Source organism: Ahaetulla prasina, chromosome 4, assembly GCF_028640845.1.
Source record: "Ahaetulla prasina isolate Xishuangbanna chromosome 4, ASM2864084v1, whole genome shotgun sequence".
In the NCBI taxonomy this organism is placed as follows: Eukaryota; Metazoa; Chordata; class Lepidosauria; order Squamata; family Colubridae; genus Ahaetulla; species Ahaetulla prasina.
The window spans coordinates 80,515,234-80,540,478 of NC_080542.1; the positions used below are offsets into that span (position 1 = coordinate 80,515,234).

General features: G+C 39.8%; 1 protein-coding gene across 1 annotated transcript in view; it reads right to left on the reverse strand.

Annotated features, from left to right (window-relative positions):
• Positions 1-443: 443 nt before the first annotated feature.
• The window catches only part of LOC131198440 (transmembrane channel-like protein 2), a 286,411-nt gene continuing 261,609 nt past the window's right edge, over positions 444-25,245 (reverse strand). Inside the window, exons 15-20 of the mRNA XM_058183084.1 lie at positions 19,513-19,641; positions 18,341-18,408; positions 16,878-17,117; positions 8,570-8,695; positions 7,371-7,449; positions 444-558 (exon numbers count right to left, since the gene is read on the reverse strand). Of these exons, the coding sequence (XP_058039067.1) occupies positions 448-558; positions 7,371-7,449; positions 8,570-8,695; positions 16,878-17,117; positions 18,341-18,408; positions 19,513-19,641 (753 nt within the window). The 3' untranslated portion in view covers positions 444-447. The remainder of the gene's footprint in view (positions 559-7,370; positions 7,450-8,569; positions 8,696-16,877; positions 17,118-18,340; positions 18,409-19,512; positions 19,642-25,245) is intronic.

The window sequence follows — 25,245 nt, forward strand, 5'->3', positions numbered from 1 at the left end:
GAGAAAGGGCGTATCAGGTAAGTCCAACGCCCATTTTCTATATATAGTGTCTGACGGTTTCTGAATGTTTGCAAATCAAATGTGGCAAGGCAATTTCTATTTTGATTAAAGTTTAATAACCTTCAGTCTACTCTGATTTAGAATATTTCACTGAACCTTACAAGCTGTAAACCATGGCATAATATTAAATTGATTATTGATTAAGCTAAGCTGGTTTAGAGTAATTAATTGAAAAGCTATATGAGCATTGTGATGGCTATCTATCTCTTAGGTATGTAGGATGACTAAACAATGGCACATTTTGTCTTTTATTTAGGGAGGACAACACTCTTCAAATGGTAGAGGAACTACCATTTCTGACTTATAATAGGACAACTATAATAGTTGTCCTATTATATCAACTCACCCAAAGCAATATATGTATGAACTCTGGACACTATCTTTACCTTAGCTGCATTGGGTCCTTCCATGTTTTTTTGCATATGGAATAGGCAAGTCTTCTAGTTCTTGCATTGCAGAATTGGCAGAAAACTTATTCTTATTTTTATCTTCATGTTGCTGTACAAATAAAAACATCTCATGAAATATCTGATTCATCTGGAAAGAAGAACCATAACATCTAATTTAGTCAAAATTGAGACTTAATATGAGACTTTTATGTGGATAATGCAATTTAAAATCAGAACAAAACTGACAATTGATTTTTATTATTTTTATAAATAACTCAAAACGTTGAACATATCTAATTTTCTTTCTTCCTATTTTTCCTACAATAACTACCCTGTGAGGAAACTTGGCTGACAGAGAGTAACTGGCCTAAAGCCAACTTTCATGTCTGCAGTAAGACCAAAGTCTCTTGGTGCCTACTGCTAAAACGGAGGTGTATCTGAATTTATCTTTGATCTCTCCTTCAATCTCATATCTGTCTGAAGTTATAATTTATGATATAATTTTGAAAATACTTAGACTAAAACAGGACAATCTAGTCTAACATGATATGAGGAAGTAGAAAGGAGTACCATATTTTTCAGAGTATAAGATGCACTTTTTCACCCCTAAAAGATGCTGAAAATTTGGGTGTGTCTTATATTCCGAATGTAGCTTTTTTGAAGCTTTTTTTCAGCCCTAACAAGACTGAAAAAGGTGAGTGAAATGATCTTCTGAGCTTTGCCTGCTCCTTCCGACTCTCAGCTGTGCTTTAGAAGCTTTTTTCAAGATGGTCCAAGATGGCGCATGTCCAAGATGGCGCCGCACCGCTGAGTAGGAGATGTGGCGACGGGCTCTTTCTGGACCTGACCGGGCTGGGGGGGGGCTTTTTGAGAACTTAGGCCCCCCACCCGGGTAGAGAACAGTGTTACCATCAGGAGGATGGGCGGCTTGATGCTGGGCGGCTCCGTGTCGCTTTGAGAGGAGCTCTGGAGCTGTCTCTCCCCCGGCAGCGGCGGTGACGGCCTGGCGACGGCCTGGCTTAGCGGTTGGCGGCTGGGTCCGGCGGTCGGTGATCTGACTTGGTGGTCTGAGTCAGCGGCTTGGCCCAGCAGGCCTGGCCCAGTGGGCGAGCACGTGGCCTGGCGGCCGGGCGGTTTGGCTTAGCGGTTGCCAACTGGTCCGGTGGACGCCTTCTTTATCATCTTGAAGGACATCCACGGGCCCAGCGGATGCCCTTTTTACCACCTTGGAGGACGTCTATGGGCCGGCTGTGGGGGACCCTCTTAAAACCTTTGGTTCCCCCCCTCCCAGACCTTGAGAGAGAGGTGGCTCTCTCTGGAGGTGCCGGTTGCCTGGCCTGGTTTTGGTGGCCGGGTGGGCCGGGCGGCCGGCTCCGGTGTCGGGGTGCTCGGAGCCGCTCGAACGTTCGAGGGATGAGATACTTCCCCTTAGTTGGGGGAGTTGAGGACGGTCCTGGACAATCCTGGCAGTGCCATTGTAGGACTCCATTTTTCCCCCTACCCCCTCTTCCACAAACCACCCTTGAATTGTATATGAGGGGTTGGTGAATTGACTGAACAAAGCGGTTTTTCTCCATCTACCGCCTTCGACTGTTCTCATCCGGAATTGCTGGCGTTGTCATTTTACCATCTTGACTGGTCCAGGATGGGTCTGCTTGTTGGACTTCTTTTATGTGGACATTTACAGCGGCTGACCTTCTTGCCCTGCGAGATTCCCCTCTCTCGCGGGTTTGGCCCTCTACATTATCGAGGGCCCACCTTGAGGACGGGTTTTGGAACCCCGAGAGGTGGCATGCCAAAAATAGAAGGATTAGGGGATTTTTAATTAACTGTTTTAACTGATTTTTTAAGGGGAGTTTTAATGGGAATTTTAAGGGGAGGGCAGGAATTGACAAGTTTGGATTGGGGGGGGAGGGGAAGGATGGGGGGGGAAACCCATTGGGGAGGGTGCCAAGTCCAATGTGCATTCGCGGCGTTAAGGTAACAGGTCCAAAGGTGGTGGGGGAGGGTTTTGTTCCAGTTTATCAGGGCTGTACTATCGACATGGTAAGTGGGAGAGGCAGATGTGGCGGAAGGGGGGGCCATATCAGGTTTCGGGGGTACGCCCTCGCTATTTAAGAGCGATCGCGTGCTCCGGCCCCCCCGATTTTTCCCGTTCCCCGAGTGGCCAGAGTACTCAGGACTTGGGCCTCCGGCTGATGTTATGCAATGCAAGGTCCGTGGTTAACAAAGTCCCCCTGATTTCAGATCTAATTCAGGAGGGGACCACGGACGTTATGGGCATTACGGAGACCTGGTTGGGCATGGAAGGGGGGGTTCCCCTAGTGGAGATGTGCCCACCAGGTTTCCGAGCATTCCATCAGCCGAGGGCCCAAGGTAGGGGTGGCGGGGTGGCGGTCATTATCAAGGAAAGCCTGGAACCGATGGAGACCACTGTGCCTCAGATAGCTGGTTGTGAATCCCTCTATGTGAAGTGGGGTCGTAGGACTCAGGTGGGCTTGTTGATCACGTACCTGGCTCCTTGCTGCGTGACAACAGCCCTGCCCGAGCTGTTGGAGTTGCTGGCTGGGTTGGCAGTTGAAACCCCTAGACTGTTGGTCATGGGGGATTTCAATTTGCCATCAACTGGCGTGGCATCCTCGACGGCCCGGGAGTTCATGGCTTCCATGACGGCCATGGACTTGACTCAATTAGTGGACGGCCCTACCCACATCGGGGGAGGCACTCTAGACTTGATATTCATCTCTGGCCAGTGGTCGAATGATCTGATTTTAAATGATTTAGTTGTCGAGCCTCTGTCATGGTCAGATCATTCTCTCCTTCGTCTGGACTTTCGGACCGCTACTCACCACCGCAGGGAGACGGAACCAATGCGTTGGTTCCGTCCCAGGCGCCTGATGGACCCAGAGAGGTTCCTGATGGAGCTTGGGCCATTTCCCGAGAATCTGGCCCCCGGCACGGCTGAAGAACTAGTTGCGGCCTGGGAACAGTCTGCAGCTGGGGCTTTGGACCGTGTCGTGCCTTTGCGGCGTCTGACCCGGTGTAGGTCTCAACCAGCTCCTTGGTTTTCCGAGGAGCTGAGGGAGATGAAACGCCGGAGAAGACGCCTAGAGAGTGCTTGGAGATCCAGCAGTTCGGAAGCTGACCGGACACTAGTTAGGTCATATAGTAGGACCTACCTAGTGGCATTGAGGAAAGCGAAATGTTTTTACGTTTCCTCCCTCATTGCGTCGGCAGATAACCGTCCGGCCACCCTGTTTCGGGTGACCCGCTCTCTCCTTCAACAGGAGGGGTGGGAGGACCCATTACAAGGGCGTGCCAAGGAGTTCAACAGTTATCCGATAAAATCGTTCAGCTTTGGGATGGATTGGATCAAAATTGGGTAGATCCAGGCGAGAGGTTCAAGACTCGTCTTGTTGAGACTGTTTGGGATAGTTTTGACCCTGTGTCTCCCGAGGACATGGACAGGTTGCTGGGGAGGTTGAATGCCACCACATGTTTACTGGACCCGTGCCCCTCCTGGTTGGTGCTGGCCATGCAGGAGGTGACACGAGGCTGGCTCCGGGGAATTACAAATGCTTCTTTGCGGGAGGGGGCCTTTCCAGCTGCCTTGAAAGAGGCAGTGGTGAGACCACTCCTCAAGAAGCCTTCCCTGGACCCAGCTGTTTTAGGAAATTATCGTCCGGTCTCCAACCTTCGCTTCACGGCGAAGTTCGTAGAGAGTGCGGTGGCACATCAATTACCCCAGTACCTGGATGAAACTGTCTATCTAGACCCGTTCCAGTCCGGCTTTCGACCCGGATACAGTACGGAGATGGCTTTAGTCGCGTTGGTTGATGATCTCTGGAGGGCCAGGGACAAGGGTTACTCCTCTGCCCTGGTCCTATTAGACCTCTCAGCAGCTTTCGATACCATCGACCATGGTATCCTGCTGCGCCAGCTGGGGAGTTTGGGAGTGGGAGGCACCGTTTATCGGTGGTTCTCCTCCTAGCTCTCTGACCGGATGCAGACGGTGTTGGCAGGGGGGCAGAGATCGACCCCAAGGCGCCTCATGTGTGGAGTGCCGCAGGGGTCGATTCTCTCGCCTCTCCTGTTCAACATCTATATGAAGCCGCTGGGTGAGATCATCAGTGGTTTTGGGGTGAGGTACCAACTGTACGCTGATGATATGCAGCTGTACTTTTCCATCCCAACGAAGCTATCAAAGTACTGTCCCGGTGTCTAGAAGCCGTACGGATCTGGATGGGGAGGAACAGGCTCAAGCTTAATCCCTCCAAGACGGAGTGGCTGTGGATGCTGGCACCCCGGTACAGTCAGCAGCAGCTGCGGCTGACTGTTGGGGGCAAGTCATTGGCCCCAATGGAAAGGGTGCACAACTTGGGCGTTCTCCTGGATGGGCGGTTGACTTTTGACGATCACTTGACGACCATCTCCAGGAGAGCTTTTTATCAGGTCCGCCTGATTCGCCAGTTGCGCCTCTTCCTGGACTGGGATGCCCTATGCACGGTCACTCATGCTCTTGTTACCTCTCGCTTGGACTACTGCAATGCTCTCTACATGGGGCTCCCCTTGAAGAGCACCCGGAGGCTCCAGTTAGTCCAGAATGCAGCTGTGCGGGTGATAGAGGGAGCGGTTCGGAGCTCCCATGTAACACCCATCCTGCGCAGACTGCACTGGCTACCTGTTATCTTCCGGGTGCGCTTCAAGGTATTGGTTACCACCTTTAAAGCGCTCCATGGCTTAGGGCCGGGATACTTACGGGACCGTCTACTGCCATCTTGTACCTCCCAGCAACCTGTGCGTTCTCACAGAGAGGGACTCCTTAGAGTGCCGTCAGCCTAGCAATGTCAACTGGTGGCTCCCAGGGGAAGGGCCTTCTCTGTGGGGGCTCCTACCCTGTGGAACGAACTTCCCCCTGGACTTCGACAACTACCTGACCTTCGGACCTTTCGCCACGAACTTAAGATTTATTTATTTCGTCTTGCAGGACTGGCTTGAATTTTTAAATCCTTTAGCTGATTTTATGGGTTTTAAATTTTTTATTAATTTTAGAGGGTTTGATTGTGTTTTAAAATGGAGCCAAATTTAATAAGTTTTTTAATATCTATTTTTAGTATTGTATGTGTTTGTTGCTGTATTTTATTTTGGCTGTAAACCGCCCTGAATCCTTCAGGAGAAGGGCGATATACAAATTAAATTATTATTATTATTATTATTATTATTATTATTATTATTATTATTATTATTATTATTATTATTATTATTATTATTATTATTATTATTTTCAGCCCTAACTAGGGCGCTAGTGAGTGAAGCGATCTTCCCAGCTTTGCCTGCTTTTCTCATTGCTGTTCCCTCTCAGCTGTGCTTTAGAAGCTGTTTTTTATCCCCAAGCAGGGGATAAAAAGCACGCATATACCAGTGGTGAAATCTGAACCGGTTTACTACTGGTTCGCTGGTTGCGCATGCACACTGTGCACACCATGCACCAAATGCAGTGCACACCAAAAGGAGGCATGGGGTAAGTGGAACAGCATGCATGGGGGGGTGTCAGCTGTGGCGCATGATTTTTTTTTACCTTTTAAAAACATTTTTTAACAACCTATTCAGCTGAAGAGGTTGTAAAAAATGCTTTTAAAAGTAAAAAAAGGCTCTGATGATCGCACAGCTCAGCTGGACATGGGTGGGGGCGGGCGGGGGGGAAGGGATTTTTGCTACTGGTTCTCCAAACCACCCGCTGCCATCACTACCAGATCGGCCGATCCAGTCCCAACCGGGAGCATTTCACTCCTGGCGTGCACACTCAAAACCAGCAAACTAATGTGCTGAAGCTGACCAGACTAAGGACGCTAGCCAATCTGGTAGGCAGATTTTTTTTTTCCTATTTTCCTTCCCAAAAAGTAAGCTGCATCTTATACTATGGTGCATCTTGTACTCTGAAAAATACAGTATTTGACAAAAATCCTCTCTATCCATTTGCTGTTTAATTTGGTACTTTTGATATTTAATTCCAACCATGTCCTAGAATACATAATCATATGAAATGTATTTATTTATTTATTTATTAAACTTTTATACCACCCTTCTCCCGAAGGACTCATACATCTATTCTAGACGTAATTTGAACATATTTATTTAGTTGAGTTTCAACTTGTATTTTTCTTTCTTGTTTTGTCTATAGAAATATTAAAATAAGAAACACAATAGTGAGCACAATAAAATGTAGAGACTTTTCCATTCATTCACAATTGTTTAATAGTCATATTACTATATAGAACCATAGACTTTCATTTGGTCAATGTTTAAATGGTAGGTTACATATCAAACTCAAATACAAAATTTACTCCAGGGATGAAATCCAGCCGGTTCTATCCAGTAGTGGCGGCTGCGGGAGGCTCTGCCCACCCATGTGGACATCATGATGTTGCTTTTTTGTAACTTTTAAAGCCTCTGTGCATGTGCAGAAGGCTTTGTTCATGTGCAGATGATGGTGCGCGCAAGTGGAGTGACCGCACGCATGGCACATGCACATTGGCAAACCGGTAGGGAAGGTAAGTGAATTTCACCCCTGCTCTATTCTAAATATCTTAGTCCTAAGTAGATATGTTCAGAGTGATAAAAAATAATCCAGGATTCATGTATAAAGTAAGAGGCCTGTTAAAAATAAAACACAGTCTTATAGATACTAAATATTCATGTATGAATGTATTACATCTTTAAAAAAGTCAATTTTGGAGAAACTGCTCTGATTTTAATAAGAAATTAATTAGAACATATGATGCTGCAGTTAGCATATGACTGAACACATGACTTTTAAAACTACATTGTTGGAAAAAATGAAATAGCTGTCTATATCCAAATAATGCAAATGTGATTATTTTTACATTTAAACTAACATGAAATGTAAACAAATTTAAATACCATTTGCATTTTCTTTTTCAGCTCTGCATTGGCATGTTTGTATCCTTCAGCCACAGCACTCAGGTAATATATGGCAAGACTGTAAAATGAAATTTAAAATAAAAAAAAAAACATCTCTGAGATACCTTATAGGATTTTTAGAAAATACTAAAACACAGAGGGTTTCTCAAACTTTGTGATATCCAGAATCTTATATGATAATGAAATCTGTGCTACTTCTCTCATGAATAAAATCAATATTTCATTGTAGTCAGAGTTGGACCAGAAAGAAGCTGCTTTTTAAGAGGTCAACAATTCCTTGACTTAGGTTTACTTTTAACTACCAAGCTCTTCCATCTAAAAACAACCTTTTCCATGATGAAAAGTTAATAGTTTGAAATAGTAGAAAAAGACACTGATGTTCACTAACCCATAAACTTCTACAGACTCAGTGATAAATACACATAGCTACATATTATCTGAAAATCACTATTTGGCAGATCCTAAACCTGGGGATTTCACCATTTTTACAGATCCTAGACTAAAGCCCATGCAAAATAGGAATGAGTTTTCAAGTGTTCCTGATTGACTTGTACAGACAAAAACATGGGTATTGTAAGATTCACTGTGAAGTTGTCCAAGCAAAGTAAAATCACTTTAAAAACACCCCTACTTTGTTTAAGTTAACCTGGTTATCTTAAAAAATAAACCCTGCTCATAAACTCTCCTCAGAGGGGTTGTATAAGAAATCATTTTCTATTTGAAAGTTCATTTTAAATGCTAGGTTAGATTCTAAATCTAGTTTTATTTCAGTAATTACTGGAACCTGTTATAAATAATGCGTCTATTCTAAAGTTAAGTAGAACTACTAGATATGAAACAAATTCATTCACAATCAAATTCAAGAGAATGGGAACAATTTATTTCTAAAATTCTCATCTCAAGAATGCAGTCAATAAAAAATGTAGATAATTCGCTAATCAATTTGCTAATCACACTGGAAGCAACAATTTGTACAATGGATTCATGAAGAGGGATTTGGGAATTGGCAGATTAAGAATTTTGGAAAAGTTGCACAATCTATTTACAAGGATTTTGCTTTATTTGCTGTCATATGCAGCACACATTTTTAAAAACTCATGACAAATTTTAATTGAGAACCTATTAATATATTCTTATCTGCAAGATACCATCCCAAAATCTCAGTCAATGCAACTTACATCATAAGCAACACTGCAGTTATAATTAGTCCTGGATTTGCCAAATAACCTAAGACTTTGGCTACAAGAGGTGGGAAATCATATTTGATTGTCTCTTGGATGACATCATACATTTTCTTTTTTCCACTGGAAGAAGAAATAAATAAATGGACAGGACTGTATAATGAACTTCATTATGTATAATTGAACTTCAGAGAGGTCATACAAAAAGTCTTCATGCAACATATTTTCAGAATATACTACTTGAATAGCTTCAGTTTGTTATTTTTAAAGAAATACCGATAGTTGAATATATTTCTCTTCTTTTATTTTTGAATTTGCAAATTTAAGATACATAAAAATTAATAATGACAATCTCATGACTGATTATTTTGAAAACAACAGCAAAATATATTCTTTTTAAAAATTGATATTACAGGTAATCCTCAACTTACAACAGTTCATTTAATGACCGTTCAAAAGTACGGCACTGAAAAAAGTGACTTATGTCTGTTTTTCACACTTACGACCATTGCAGCAACTCAGTGGTTATGCAATCAAAATCCGAATGCTTATCAACTGACTCATATTTATGACGGTTGCGTTTATGACTGGGGTCATGTCAAGATCACCTTTTGAAACCTTCTGACAAGCAAAATCAATGGGGAAGACAGATTCACTTAACAATTGTGTTACTAACTTAACAATTGCAGTGATTCTGTGGTGCAACTGTGGTAAGAAAGGTTGTAAACTGGGGCAAAACTCAGTAAATGTCACACTTAGCAACATAAATTTTGGGCTCAATTATGTCTGTAAGTTGAGGGCTACCTGTATGGGAAACTGCTTAATTCTGAATTTATATTATTGTTATTATTGTTATTGCTCAGTATAAACTGGATTTCAACAACAATAAATACAACATCATACTTTGCTGTTTTCTTCAACTTATCACTCTTGTGAATTTGTTAGATTTTCCAGGCAGCATTTGTATCAAATACAAGTCTGGAAGTTGTAGTCCCAATATAACTGGAAAGTCAGGATATGAAGGTCTGATTGTAGTTATTACCAATCATTTAATATGCAGTAAGAATTTAATGTTTCATAAAGTTACTATTTGATTATACGCCATCAACTTTTTTTAACGGAACAGTCAGTATATGGTTTCACCTGGAGATATGTTCTAATGGAATTTTAAAGTTCAAGACAACATATTGTGTAGCACTTTTACTCTATCGTCTTTTAAGATTTTGAATAGCTCAGCTGGAAAACTGTCTCGTCCACTAGCTTTATTGTTGCTCAGAATTTGACTTCACATTCTAGGATGTCTGGCTTGAGGTTAGTGACCACCCCATTTTAGTTATCAGGGTTGTTAAGCTTGTTCTTGTATAATTCTGTGTAATTTTGCCACCCCTTCTTAGGGGTGTTAGGTCCCTGCCATTTTGGTCCTTTATCATACTCCTGCAGAAGTTTTTAAGAAGATGTTGGATAACCATTTATCTGAAGTAGTGTCGGGGTTCCTGCCTGGGCAAGGGGTTGAACTAGAAGACTTCCAATGTCCCTTCCAACTCTGTTGTTGTTGTTGTTATCTTTGCATGAAACGTTCCCTTCATATCTCCAATTTTCTTGAAGAGATCTCTGGTCCTCCCTATTCTATTGTTTTCTTCTATTTCTTTACACTGTTTGTTTAAGAAGGCATTCTTATCTCTTCTAGCTATTCTCTGGGATTCTGCATTCAATTGGGTGTATCTTTCTCTTTCTCGCTTCCCTTCTTTCCTCAGCTATTTGCAGGGCTTCCTCAGACAGCCATTTTGCTTTCTTGCATTTCTTTTTCTTTGGAATAGTTTTAGTTGCTACCTCTTGTACAATGTTGCGAACCTCCGTCCATAGTTCATCAGGCACTCTGTCTATCAGATCTAATTCCTTAAATCTATTTGTCACCTCCACTGTATATTCATCAGGGATATGATTTAGTTCATACCTGAATGGCCTAGTGTCAGCCTCCGCTTACTACTACTTTAGATACTCTGTGTAATCTGGCTCCTGATTTATGCATTTACCGCTCTGCTTGCTATGGCTGTCATGGTAACGGGAGGGGGGAGTTGTCTTTGCTTTGAATAGCAGGGAGGGGAAGAGCGCTGGAGGAGATGCTGTGTAAGGGATTGAATTAGAAGAAGTTTCTCTTCAAACTTTCTCGGCAGTTGGGAGGCGGGCTGATAACAGTCAAGGTTAACCACCTGAACATACCAGAGGGATGGAACCATCTGAAGATGCATCCCATGTGTCCCTTTGAGGGAACCTGGATTGGACAATACTGACTGGACCAAAGGGAGGAGGGCTTGGGAATATTTCTTATATGTAATTTCCGCACCAAATGTCTCAGATCTTGCTTTCATTTTGTTGCTTTCAGTTCATACTCAGTAAAAGTACCTATCTCTAGAAACAATGGAGTTGGGGTTTTTCTTTCTTGAGTATTGAAAGGAGGCACACCTGACACCTAGTGCTTTCCCCTTCTTTCTTCAATTTAAGCCTAAATTTTTCAATGAGAAGCTCATGATCTGAACCACAGTCATGGTCTTGTTTTTACTGACTGTATAGAGCTTCTCCATCTTTGGCTGTAGAGCACATAGTTAATCTGATTTCTGTGTTGACTGTCTGGTGATGTCCATGTGTAGAGTCGTCTCTTGGGTTGCTGGAAAATAGTGTTTGCTATTACCATCTTACTCTCTTGACAAAATTCTATCAGCCTGTGCCCTGCTTCATTTTTTATTCCAAGGCCAAACTTGCCTGCTATTCCGCTTATCTTTTGGCTTCCTACTTTAGCATTCCAATCCCCCATGATGATAAGGACATCATTTTTTGGTGTTAATTCTATAAGGTGCTGTACGGCTTCATAGAACCGGTCAATTTCATCCTCTTCAGCATCAGTGGTTGTGGCATAGACTTGGACTACTATGATATTGAATACTTTGCCTTGTATTCGAACTGAGATCATTCTGTCATTTTGGGGATTGTACTCTTTTGTTGACTATGAAAGCTACTCCATATCTTCTGGGGGATTTTTGCCCGCAGTAGTATACCTGATGGTCATCTGAATTAAATTCATTTATCTTTCTTCATACCCGGCCACCAGAACTGTCTTTTCAATAGATGTAGGATTTTTACAAACCCAAAATGTCCAGCCATCTTCGCATCATGGCAACGCTGTAGTATGGTCTCCCTCATGCAAGCAGTTTAACCCCCACCCAGGCCAGGCCATCACAGAGGGTACATTCATTTGAATGGGCTAGAAACCAATCATCTGCTTTTAACACCTCCTTCAACAACTCGGTTAGGTCATCTGGCAAGGACGCATCAGTCTTTAGTTGGCTCTGGGTAATAGCTGGGGCAGCAAGCTGTTGGGATAATAGGGCGGACCACATGCGCACTATTGTATTGTGGCAACCATGAAAGAGCATCTGCCAGGAAGTTCTTTCCTCCTGGAATGTAATGCAAGGAGAAGTTAAAATAGTTAAAGTATTGGGCCCACCGGGCTTGTTTTGGTGACAGTTTTCTGGGCGTTTTTAAGGCTTCTAAATTCTTGTGATCAGTCCATACTTTAAACGGGTGTTTAGCTCCTTCCAGAAATTGTCTCCACGTTAAAAGAGCCCAGCGAACAGCGAACGCCTTCTTCTCGTAAATAGCCCACCTCCTTTCAGTCTCAGTCAGCTTCCGAGATGTTTACGCACAAGGTTGCAACTTCCCTTCAGTGTTTGTTTGGAGTAGGACAGCCCACACAGCAACGTCACTGGCATCTGCTTGTATCACAAATGGAACATCCATGTCGGGGTGCTTGAGGACCGGTTCGGCCGCAAACAGTCGTTTCAGTTTTTCAAATGCTGCTTGGCATTCCATCAACCATTCTAGTGGCAAGGATGGCTTAGGCTTCTCATTCCCTTTTGTTTTCAAGAGATTTGTGATTGGCAGAGCAATCTTTGCAAAAGAGGGAATGAACTGGCGATAAAAGTTGGCAAATCCCAAGAAACTTTACAACTGTTTGCGAGTGCGTGGGGGTGCCCATTCTAATACTGCTCAGTCCTTCCCTGCATCCATTTCCAACCCCTCAGGAGATATACGGTATCCCAGGTAGTCGACCTTGGTTTGATGGAATTCACATTTAGACAGTTTCGCATATACTTCTGCGGCCAACAGTTTTTTGAGTACTGCTCTTACTATTTTCACATGTTTGTCCATGGTCTCCGTATAGATAAGGATGTCACAAGGTAAATCAGGACCCCGTTGAACAGGTGCTCATGGAGTACTTCATTTATCAATTGCATGAACACCACAGGGGCTCCTTGTAGGCCAAACGGGAGCACTCGAAACTGGAAACAGCCCAGGGGACAATTGAAAGCAGTTTTCCACTCATCTCCTTCCTTAATACGCACTCTGTAGTACATTTCTCGCAAGACCAGTTTGGTGAAAAAGTTTCCTTTAGACAGGTGGGCTAGCATATCCTTCATGAGTGGCATAGGATACGCGTTTTCTACACACACAGCGTTAAGGCTCCTGTAGTCTACGATCAGACGAATGGTCCCATCCTTCTTTTCCTGAAACATTACTGGGGCTGCTACCCGAGGCCTAGCTGGTGAATAAATCCTTGCTCCAATTTTTTATCAATAAAGTTCCGCAATTCCCCCAATTTTTTCTGCGTCATGGGGTAAGCTTTTGGTTTTGGGAGCTTTACCCTGGAAGAATTTCAATGCTACAGTCCGTAGGCCTATGAGGGGGTAGCACATCAGAGGCCTTCTCACTAAAAGCCTCTTGAAGGTCCCAGTACTCCTTGGGAATCTTTTCCTCCTCATCCAAACACTCTGTAACTGACCCCAGTAATTCAGCGCGTACAGCTTCCTCTTCTTTGGCAACTCTTTTCTCTACCCTCTGTGACTTGGAGCGGAATCGTAATACTCCTGTTCTCCAATTTATCCACGGGTTCCATTTCCGGAGCCAGGACAGTCCCGGCAGGACAGGCTGGTCCATTCCCAGTGTCACAATAAAGTTCAGGGTTTCTCGATGGTCTCCTATGATCATCTCTATTCGTTCAGTTATATAATGGGCAGGACCTCTCCCTGCCACTGATCCATCTAGTTGGCAAAAGGCTATGGGCCTACTTAGAGTTTTTAATTTGAGTTCCATTTTCTCCAACACCTCAGGGCTGATGACACACTTGGTGCACCCCGAGTCCAAGAGAGCTAGCATCTCCCCCTGGGCTCCAGTAGAAGGGACATGCAATTTAACTTCACACTAAAGATAGCAATATAACAATTAACTAAGCAATAAAACAATTAAAGTAGCACGTGGAGGCTGACACCTGTCCATTTTAGTTTGCTGATTCCTAAGACGTTGATGTTCAGTCTTGTCGTCTCTTGTTTGGCCACATCCAGCTTGCCTTGATTTACATTCCAGTTTCCTATGGCGAACAGATCTTTACAACATCGGGCTTTCCTTTCACCACCAGTTGCATCCACAGCTGAGGGTCCTTTTGGCTTTGGCCCAGTTGCTTCACTCTTTCTGCCACTACTAGTACTAGACCTCTGCTCTTCCCCATAAACATATTGGACATCTTCCAACCTGAGGGGCTCACCTTCTGGCGTCATATCTTTTTTCCTTTTGATACTGTCAATAGGGTTTTCATGGCAAAGATACTGGAGTGGTCTGCCATTTCCTTCTCCAGTGGATCACATTTTGACAGAGCTCTCTGCTATGACCTGTCTGTCTTGGGTGGCCCTGCATGGCATAGTTCATAGCTTCATTGAGCTACACAAGCCCCTTTGCCACGACAAGGCAAGCTCAAACCATATTATCCAAACTCTTTGGATTTTCAATTCTTTTTTCTTATCATTTTCTTTTCCTCCAATACAGCATGCATACTTCTATCTCCAAATAAGTGATCCCCAAATTTATCCATAAGAATTGTCACTTCAGGAATGCAGCTGCTATCAGAAATATAGGTTTCTCGCTTAATTCCCTGTTGGAATTACTTAAACTCCCTACAATATATCTGCCAAAATCTGGAGACAGTGCTAGAATATCCTTCAGCGACTTGATTCCCTCCCCCCAAAAAAGATGTTTCTTATCCTGAAAATCTTGCTGCACCAGGATTTACGTAGCCTACAAAGGGACAGCAGACTGAAAAAGGCAGGCAGGCAAATAGACAGTCTAACACAGTACTGCGAGGTCTAATGGCGAAGGCACCAGGCTAGAAAATGGGAGACTTCTAATCCTGCCTTAGCCATGAAAGCCAGCTGGGTGACTTTGGGCCAGTCATTCTTTCTCATTCCAAGTCATGTCACAGGGATGCAAAACAGGAATATATATCTTCTTCTTCCTCTTCCTCTTCATCTTCCTCCTCCTCCTCCTCCTCTTCTTCTTCTCCCCCCTCCTCCTCTTCTTTTTCCTCTTCCTCCTCTTCTTCTTCTCCTTCTATAAAAAGTATGTATGTAGATATGTATGTATGTATTTATCTACGATCCAGCATAACTCTGGAACGGCTCGAGCAATTTCAACCAAACTTGGTACACAGATGACTTACTCTCTGGAAACAAATACTGTGGGAGTAAGGCACCCCTGGTGTGTGTGTGTGTGTGTGTGTGTCTGTGTGTCTGTGTCTGTGTGTCTGTGTGTTCCAGCCCCTGGTGTGTGTGTGTGTGTGTGTGTGTGTGTTTTCCAGCATAACTCTTGAAAGGCCTTGAGCAATTTTAACCAAACTTGCTCCAGCATAACTCTGGAACGTCTCAAACAATTCCAATCAAACCTGGTACACAGGTGACTTACTCTCTGGAAAAAAATACTGTGGGGGTAAGGTACCCCTGGTGTGTGTGTGTGTGTGTGTCTGTCTGTCTGTCTGTCTGTCTGTCTGTCTGTTCCAGCATAACTCTGGAACGGCTCAAGAAATTACTTTGGGGGTAACATACCCCTAAGACCCCTCAGACACCCCTGGTGTGTGTTTGTCTATGTGTTCCAGCATAACTCTGGAACGTCTCAAGCAATTCCAACCAAACTTGGTACACAAATGACTTACTCTGAGGAAACAAATACTGTGAGAGTAAGACACCCCTGGTGTGTGTGTGTTTGTGTGTTCCAGCATAACTCCAGAACGGCTTGAGCAATTTCAACCAAACTTGGTACACAGATGACTTACTCTTTGAAAACAAATACTGTGGGGGTAAGACACCCCTGGTGTGTGTGTGTGCGTGTGTGCATGCGTGCGCACATGCGTGTGTGTCTGTGTGTGTATTTTCCAGCATAACTCTTACTTATCTTGAGCAATTTTAACCAAACTTGCTACACAGATGACTTATTTTCTGGTAAAAAAATATTGTGGGGGTAACATACCCCTAACACCCCTCAGACACCCCTGGTGTGTCTTGTCTATGTGTTCCAGCATAACTCTGGAACGTCTCAAGCAATTCCAATCAAACCTGGTACACAGGTGACTTACTCTCTGGAATAAAATACTGTGGGGGGTAATACACCCCTAACACCCATCTCTCTGTGTGTATCTGTGTGTGTTTCACCATAACTCTAGAACACCTCAAGCATTTTTAACTAAACTTGGTACACATGACTTACTCTCTGGAAAAAAAATTGAAAATTGTTTGAAAAAAAAATTAAGACTTGCATTCTCAATCATGATCAATAAGTCACAGGGTCAGTCTATTAAATACTGTGGAGTGGATTTGAGATCACCATGTTTCTCCCACAGATGACTTTATTTTGTTTGCTCAAGGGTGGCTTCACCACAGAATTTATTTATTCTTGCTCCTGGAGGTGAAACTAAAAATGTTGTTTATAATCAATTTTTGTCTTAAATTAATATTATTCTTAATTTGAATATTTTACTTTATAATTTGTATACTGTGCTTATACTTTTAAAACCCTGTGAATAAAATTGCTTTAATTTGACACTAAAGATATAATTCATTCCTCTTCCTGTCTAATACAAGTTTGGGATAAATAAACACCTGGGTAACGTCGGGTAATCAGCTAGTATATTATGAAGTATCACGGATATTTACATCTAAGTAGTTTATTATAAGTCAAACCTACTTTGAATTTTGATATTCAAATGAGAGACAAATTATAGTATGTACAAATGAGCTTGAATTATTATTTTAATTTTTCAATTTTAGTATATATTTCTTGATTTTTGATTTTTCTTATAATTGCTACTGCAGTGTATGGAATTTATATAAATTTATATTTGCATAATTTGTCCTTTTTCCTGAGAGTTTGGCTTCTCATTGAAAATTAACAAACAAGTAAAAGAATCAGGAAGAAATTCTTTCAGTACCTGAATGGTCCACAGTCAAAGGAAGGAGGCAGAGACATTATGGTATATGCAACTGGTAACACACTAAGGAACAAAATCAACAGCAAGAGTCCCATGTAAAAATTATTGGATTTAGAAGCTTTGAACACTCGTTCATGGGGGACATTGCTGCTCATAACAGCCCAGGTCTGGAAATACATGGAGATTAATAAACGTAATACGTTGATCCCCACAAGTCCTGGGGCATAAAAGGATCCCATCCTATAAGTTGGGGGGGAGAGCATGAAGAGGAGGGTAGAGGGGAAAGAGAAATATAAAAAAATCTTTTTATAATGACAGATACTGCCTGTTTTCAAAAAGGTAACCATAATACATATCAACCAAAATAGCGAATCAAAATATAGGACTTTACTTATATAGTGTCTTCACTGTTTATTAAAATGCTTTTTGGATTGCAAAAATATGCTTTCTCATCAGTTCATTGAGCAGTGGCAGAAAAGGAAAGCAACCTTCATTAGCTTATTCAATAGTCTTGCCTATGATCTGACATTGTTGCCATTCTATAAGTGCTATGAAAGAGAGAAATAGGGCCACTCCCTAAATACAACTATGTAGTAAGTGAGTGAATCAATGCAGTTAGCACTGTAAATTTGCCAGAAACCATGAATTTACTGGGGTTTTTCCCCCCAGATGCTGATTCAGGATATTTATTGCCTCATCTATGTTCTACCAGTATTAAAAAACCCCAGGGATTATTTCTAGACTGTAAATAGTACGGGGAATAACATGGAGGTCTCAGAATTACCATCACCTAGTCACTACAAAGCAAAGATACAAATAACCCCTTGGAAGATGTTTGTCAAGTAGGAGCAAAACCAGTTTAAGGCAGTGCTCCCCAATATTCAGTTCTGACAGACCAGAGGATACAATGATCACTGATTTCAAAAGTTACTGATAGGTCTATTAGGATACCTTGATTTCTTTGGATGTCTCTCCTAACTTGTCTTCCAAGTTAAAAAGGAAAAGTGAATGAAAATCTAAATTTCAGTGTGTAATAATCTCACTATTACAGTGAAGAAGATATAAGTGTAGAAGATATCTCCGACTTTCTTCCTAACAAATTAAAATAGAATTAAAATGGAATTTACCACACTTCAGTGTGGGTGGATAATATAACTGAATCAGCTTCATGGCAGTTATGCAACCCATGAAAACTTGATCTTGAAAGGAAACACTTTAATATGTATATTGATATCCCATGGGGTCCTAAACTTCTGAGAGAAGATGAATTCAAATGAGAAAAACCCACAGAATTCTGTAAAATGTTCTAGTTCTACATAAAATGTGTTAAAAAATATGGAATAGTCCAGCACCTGTGAAGAAGTACAAAAATGGAATACATAGCAATTTTCCTTCAGTTCAGTGAAGATGTAACAAATACCATTTTCTCTGGCTAACAATATTAACACACTAGAGTATCTTACCAGATCATTCCTTGATTGAAGACCAAACCTAGCACATTACCACTAATATCAAACTCTCCATATGAAGGCTGTTGAGAAAACAAGAAATATGATGTAAATGCTAATAAGCCTTATTCAACTTTCCCCAAAACCTGATATGATATCCTTTATAGCAGGGGTCACCAACCTTTCAGACCTCAGGGACCTCTACATTCATAATTTTAAATTCCGCTGACCACTAATAGGAATTTTTTTAAAAAATAAATAGTATTTAGTGCAATATAAAAAATGCAAATAATTTTTCTGCAGACCACCAAAATTTTCTCATGGACCACTGGTTGGTGACTGCTCGTTTATAGCACTATTTTATAAGACCCTGTAAGTGGAGATGTTAGGAATGTTAACTGGGGATCAACTGTAACAAAAGGGGGCAAGTATGCTAAGATGGTTCAGATGTTGGATGAAGAGCAAGGAAATGCAAGTTTTAGCCCATCTTTAGCTGCAGAAGCTCACTGGTGGATTTGGGGCAGTTGATATCTCTCTGTCCATCCTACCATATAGGTTACCATTGTGGAGATAAATAGGAGTAGGGAGTATGCCAATTTATATTCCTGTGCAAAAGATAGGATATAAATCTAATAAATGATAAATAGTTAGATAGATGATAGATAAAAGCACCCAAAGCATAAAGAGATTTTCTAATCCTATATGCACAATCATTAAGCCAATGAACATTTTACACTACCATTTTTTGATTTGCTTTGTATTTGTATAATCAACATTTTGATTACCCAGATTGTTGGGGGGGGGGCAATAAGTTGACTTTGTAAATATACAAATAGAATGAGACTATTGCCTTATACACTGTAAGCCGCCCTGAGTCTTTGGAGAAGGGCGGGATATAAATGTAAATAAAAATAAAAAAAATAAATTTTCATATTTGTATATTTTAAAATTCTCATTTTCTCTTTTTTATCTTTTCAAAAGAGTTACAGTTTAGTTTTTAAAATGTTACTAGCCATCTTGATGAGTTGAGAAGGGAAAGGTAAGGGATATTGCCGCTGCTGAATTATGCAACTTATTTTCTTTAGACTTCACCAGAAGACAGAAAAAATATAAAAGATCAGCTTAAAGCATTTGATTAAATCTATTCTAAGTGAATCCTGTGCTTCCTTTGCAAATAGTTGACTTACGAATCCAGCCTCGAGATCCCAACACCAGCAGTAGTTTACAAATCTGACAAAACAAGCCCGAAGAAAATCTCCCACTAGGATTGTTAGAAATGTCACAAGAATATCAGATACTGTAAGCCTCACAAATTCCTGCAACAGAACAAAAATTGAGAACAATTTATTTAGCACTTATCTAAAATTTCCTTTCTATTTCACATGGAATAATTTTGTTAGGGTAGAAACAAGAATGCCTGAGAGAATAAAAATGAGGAAAAATTGGGGGAAATAGTAGAGGAGGAGGGGAGAGGAGAAGGAGGAGAATTACCATTAGTCCATTGCAGGAGAGGGGGCGTGGCCAGCATTGCGACGGGACGGTGTGCCCTGGAGCTCTGGGGTGAATGCCGAAATTCCTGCCATTCTGGGGGTTCTTTTTTTTTATTGAAAAAGTTTTACAAATTTTTCCCCCCTTTCCCCCCTCCCTTCACAAACCCCCCTCCCCCCTCCCCCCGACTTCCCGGAACAAACACAAGGTATAGTATATATATATTATTATATATATATATATTATATAACCTCAGAAAACAAATATATATATATATATATATATAATGTGGATAAGGTAGATGTGGGAATTTTTAAAGACACTGATCATGCAGAAGTTATGGTGGATTTAGATTTTAATTTTGAGAAAAAAAGAAGCTATTGGAGATATGACGAGAAACTGTATAAAAATGAAAAGGATAAAAAATGGATACTTAAAAAATTGGAGGAAAGTTGGAGATTAAATGATAACGGGGAGGTTAAATTTGAAATTGTTTGGGATGCGATGAAAGCGGTATTTAGAGGGGAGAGTATTAAATTATCAAGTAGGAAATATAAAAATTATAAAATTAAAATGGAAAGAGATAAAAATCAGATTAAAGAATTGGAAAATCAATTTTTGCTTACTAAAGAAAAAAAAATCCTTCAGGAGCTTAATATGTTAAGAAATAAAATGATAGAAGAAGATACAGAGTTAGTAAAAAGAAATTTGAGATATTTAAATAGGAATTTTTTTGAATTTAGTAATAGAAACTCTAAATTATTGGCAAAGATGGCGAAAAATAAAAGAGAGAAGAGAGAAATTGGAGCTTTGATAGATGACAGAGGTATAAGATGTTATAAAAAATTAGAGAAATGTGAAGTGGTTAGAAATTTTTTTCAGAATCTATATTTAAAGAAACCAATTAATCGGGGAAAATTGCAAAGTTATTTAGAAAAGTATGTGGTGAAAATTGATCAAACATATAAGGAATTGATGGAAGAAGATATAACACAAGATGAGATTAATGGAATAATACAAAAATTAAAATTAGGGGAAGCTCCAGGTGAGGATGGATTACCTGTTGAGTTTTATAAAGAATTTAAAGAATTAATAATACCAAGATTGCAAAAATTATTCAATGGAATATTACATGGTGGAGAAGTATCTTCGTCATGGAATAGAACGGTGATATCCCTAATTCCTAAACCAGATAAAGATTTAGAAAGGATTGAGTCCTATCGGCCCATTTCTTTAATTAATCAGGATGCAAAGATATTTACTGCTATTATAAGTAATAGATTAAATAGATTTATAGATAGATATATAAGTTATAATCAAGTAGGTTTTGTGAAGGGTAGATACATGAGTGATATTGTTAGAAGAGTATTAAATATTATAGATGTAGCTGAATATAATGGTGATAAAATTGGTATAGTATCATTGGATATTTTTAAAGCTTTTGATTCTGTACAATGGGAAACTATTAAAGTAATTGTGGAGGCTTTAGGCTTTGGTAATAAGTTTATACATGTTATTTCAAAATTGTATCAAAAAAGCAGTGCAAGAGTGAAGGTGAATGGAATATTAACTGAAGAGATAAAATTAGAAGCTGGTACGAGACAAGGATGTCCCTGTCCCCAACATTATTTTTATTGGCTATGGAAATATTGACAAAATGATAGAAAAGATGAAGAATTAGAAGGATATAAGGGTATAAGATAAATTTGTATGGATGATACTTTAATTATTTTGAAAATGTAGAGAAAGACCTGAAAAAGATATATAAGCATTTGATAGAATTTGAGGAAATGACAGGATTGAAAGTAAATTGGTCAAAGTCAGAATTATTGATGGATAGTAATGGTAATGAGTCTGAGAATATGCAAGAGCAATTTGGGATAAGGATTAAAAACACATTGAAATATTTGGGTATAGTGCTTTCACTTAAGGTTAAAGAATTGAAAAAACTTAATTATGATGTGGTGATTAATGAAATTGAGAAGAAGATAGATAAATATAAAATTTTAAAGTTGTCTTGGTTTGGTAGAATTGCAATGTGTAAGATGATGTTGCTGCCCAAGTTCAACTTTTTATTCGAGATGCTACCACTAAATTTGACAGAGAAAGATATTGAAGGATATCAGAAAAATTGGATAAATTGTGTAATGGTGGCAAAAGACCTAGATTAGTGAAGAAAATGTGGTATCAAAATCAAAAGGAAGGTGGATTAGGAATCCCCAAATTATTTAATTATTACTGTGCGTATGGTATCCGGATAGTGGTAAAAATATTTAAAGGTGAAGATAACTATTGGAGAGACTTAGAGTTAAGGGATATAGAAATTTGGATCAAGGTGGTTTTAGATAAAGCAAATTTAAAATGTGTAATTAGAAGTTATTGGTTAAAGGATTAAGTAAAATGTGGAATAAATTTGTTAAAATTTTAATTCGGATATAATCTTTTGGGGAGACAATTGGAATTTGGCCGATTAAAATAATATAAAACGTAATGAAGTGATTAAAGAGGAAAATATAGAAATTATTAGAGATTGGATAAAAGTTATGGAAAATGAAAGGAGGAATAAAGAAATTATTGAAAAATTAGGGTTAAGTTGGTTTGAAAAATACAGATAGAAAATGGACAAAAAATTAAGGAAAATTATTCGATAAATAGATGTGAAACTGAATTTGAATATTTAGTATCTCGGATTATGAAAGATAAAATTGGGCTAAAGGGACTCGTTAGTAGGGTTTATAAGATTATAAATTCTGATGAAAAATTACAAAGAGTGATGAGGACAAATTGGGAAAAAGATCTTAATATTGAAATACCAGAGTCAGATTGGAATGTGAATTGGAAGAGTAGAATTATGAGAACTTTATCTATAAGGATTAAAGAGCACAATTATAAAGTTGTTTGAAATGGTATTTGACCCCAGTAAGATTGTCACAAATGGATAAAAAATTAGTAAAAATGTTGGAGATGTGAGATGGAATTGGGGACTTATGAACATATGTGGTATAAATGTGATAAGGTTAAAAGTTTTGGCAACAATTGGAGAAAATGATATTTGAAATGATGGGAAAGTAATAACATTGAGAGTGGAAACTATATTATTGTTGGTAATTAAGGAAATAGAATTAACAAAATATGAAAAAGAATTGATTAGAATTATGATTATAATAGGTAGAATTATAATAGCTAGATATTGGAAACTAGATGTGATTTTTAGAATAGAAGAGTGGAATTCTGAAATGTGGAAATTAGCTTTAAATGATAAAATGACATGTGATATTAAAATTAGAAGTGGTGTGTATAAAGAAGATATTTTCTGGAAGACTTGGAAACCATTTGTGGACTTTGCGCTTGGAACATTGGACGCTTCGGTACCTGTACCTCGAGAACATGGATTTTGGCGATCGTGAGGATATATCCGAAGACCCAAATCTTCCTTTTTTTTATGTATAGCACAAGGGTGTAATAATGTATTTTCTTTTTTTTGTTTGTTGCAAAAAAGTAATAAAAAATTAAATATATATATATATATATATATATATATATATATATATATATATATATATATATATATATATATATATATATATATAATATATATATATATATAATTTGTTTTCTGAGGTTTTCACGGGTGTTTGTATATAGGTCTTTGGTTGTTCGGGTTTTCTCCCATGTAAAATTGGAAGTGTCTTGGCGACGTTTCGACGAAGTCTCATTCGTCATCTTCAGGCTTCAGCTTCGTGCTTCTGGGAGCAATGTGTGATTGCAGCTGTGTTGTGTCTTGCCCACTCTCACAGCAGCCGGGGCCTTCTTATCTGCTCCCGAACACGGAGGAATGTATGCCTCCCGGCCCCAGTCCTGGCTCCATGCCCAGACAAGCTGAAGAGGAGGGGGCACCTCCCAGTCCCAGCCCTGGCTCCATGCCCAAGCAGGCTGCAGAGGAGGGAGCACCCCCCCGGCCCCAGCCCTGGCTCCATGCCCAGGCAAACGGAGCAGCTAGACCCCTCCCCCTCCTCCACAGCATGTGAGCCTGAGGAAAGTTTATTTCCAACAGCTGCTGATTGGAGTGACCCTCGCATCAGAAGACTGGATAGGCGGAGGCAACAGAAGGAAGGGAGGGGCAGGCCTTAATGAGTGCTGAGTCATGGAGCCACACCCCATGGCCTATATAAAGGATCTGCTTTCTGGCAGTCTCTGAGTCAGACAAAGTCGAACTTATCTTGCTAAAGTCACTTTCTAGTCTCCTGCCTGCTCTGAGGACTTTGCTAGGACTTTGGGCAGAGCTGCAGAGGCAAGCCTGATTTGGATTTCCCTGACCCGGCCGTCAGCGGAGGAGTGGGACACAACAAGCTGTTTCTTCCTTTTTGCTCATTGCTCCCAGAAACAATGCTCCCAGCATTGCTCCCAGAAGCACGAAGCTGAAACCTGAAGATGACAAAAGAGACTTCGTTGAAACGTCACCAAGACACTTCTAATTTTACACGGGAGAAAACCCGAACAACCAAAGATCTACATACAAACACCCGTGAAAACCTCAGAAAACAAATATATATATATATATATATATATATATATATATATATATATATATATATATATATATATATATATATATATATATATATATATATATATATATATATATATATATATATATATATATGTTTTCTGAGGTTTATATAGGTGTCTTGGCGGCGTTCGACGTCTCATCGTCATCTTCAGGCTTCAACCGTGCTTCTGGGAGCTGTTTCTGGGAGCAATGCAACATTGCTCCCAGAAGCACGAAGCTGAAGCCTGAAGATGACGAATGAGACTTGTGAAACGTCGCCAAGACACTTCCAATTTTACGCGGGAGAAAACCCGAATAACCAAAGACCTACATATATATATATATATATATATATATATATATATATATATATATATATATATATATATATATATATATATATATATATATATATATAGTGCTACATATATACATATACTACATATACATAAGACCTACATATATATATATATATATATATATACATATATATATATATACACACATAGTGCTACATATATACATAAGACATATATATATATATATATATATATATAGTATATATACTAAAAAATTTCCTTCCTAACTAAATTATAATCCTACAATTCTCATCAATTCCTAACCTCCCTCAAAACAATCAAAAATAATACTTCCTAATCATTCAAAGGCAGTCTGATAACACTTAGTCTGATATCTGTTTTGAATATAGTCAATCCATTTTTTCCATTCACTTAAATATCTTTCTTGCGTATTGTCTTTTTAACTCTGTAAATTTTATCAATTTGATAAGCAATCTCTTGTGGATCAAGTTCAATAAATTCAGTCAGGGCTTCTGATAAATTTTTTTTTAGATCTTTGCCTTTTTCTTCTTTTAACCCCTTAA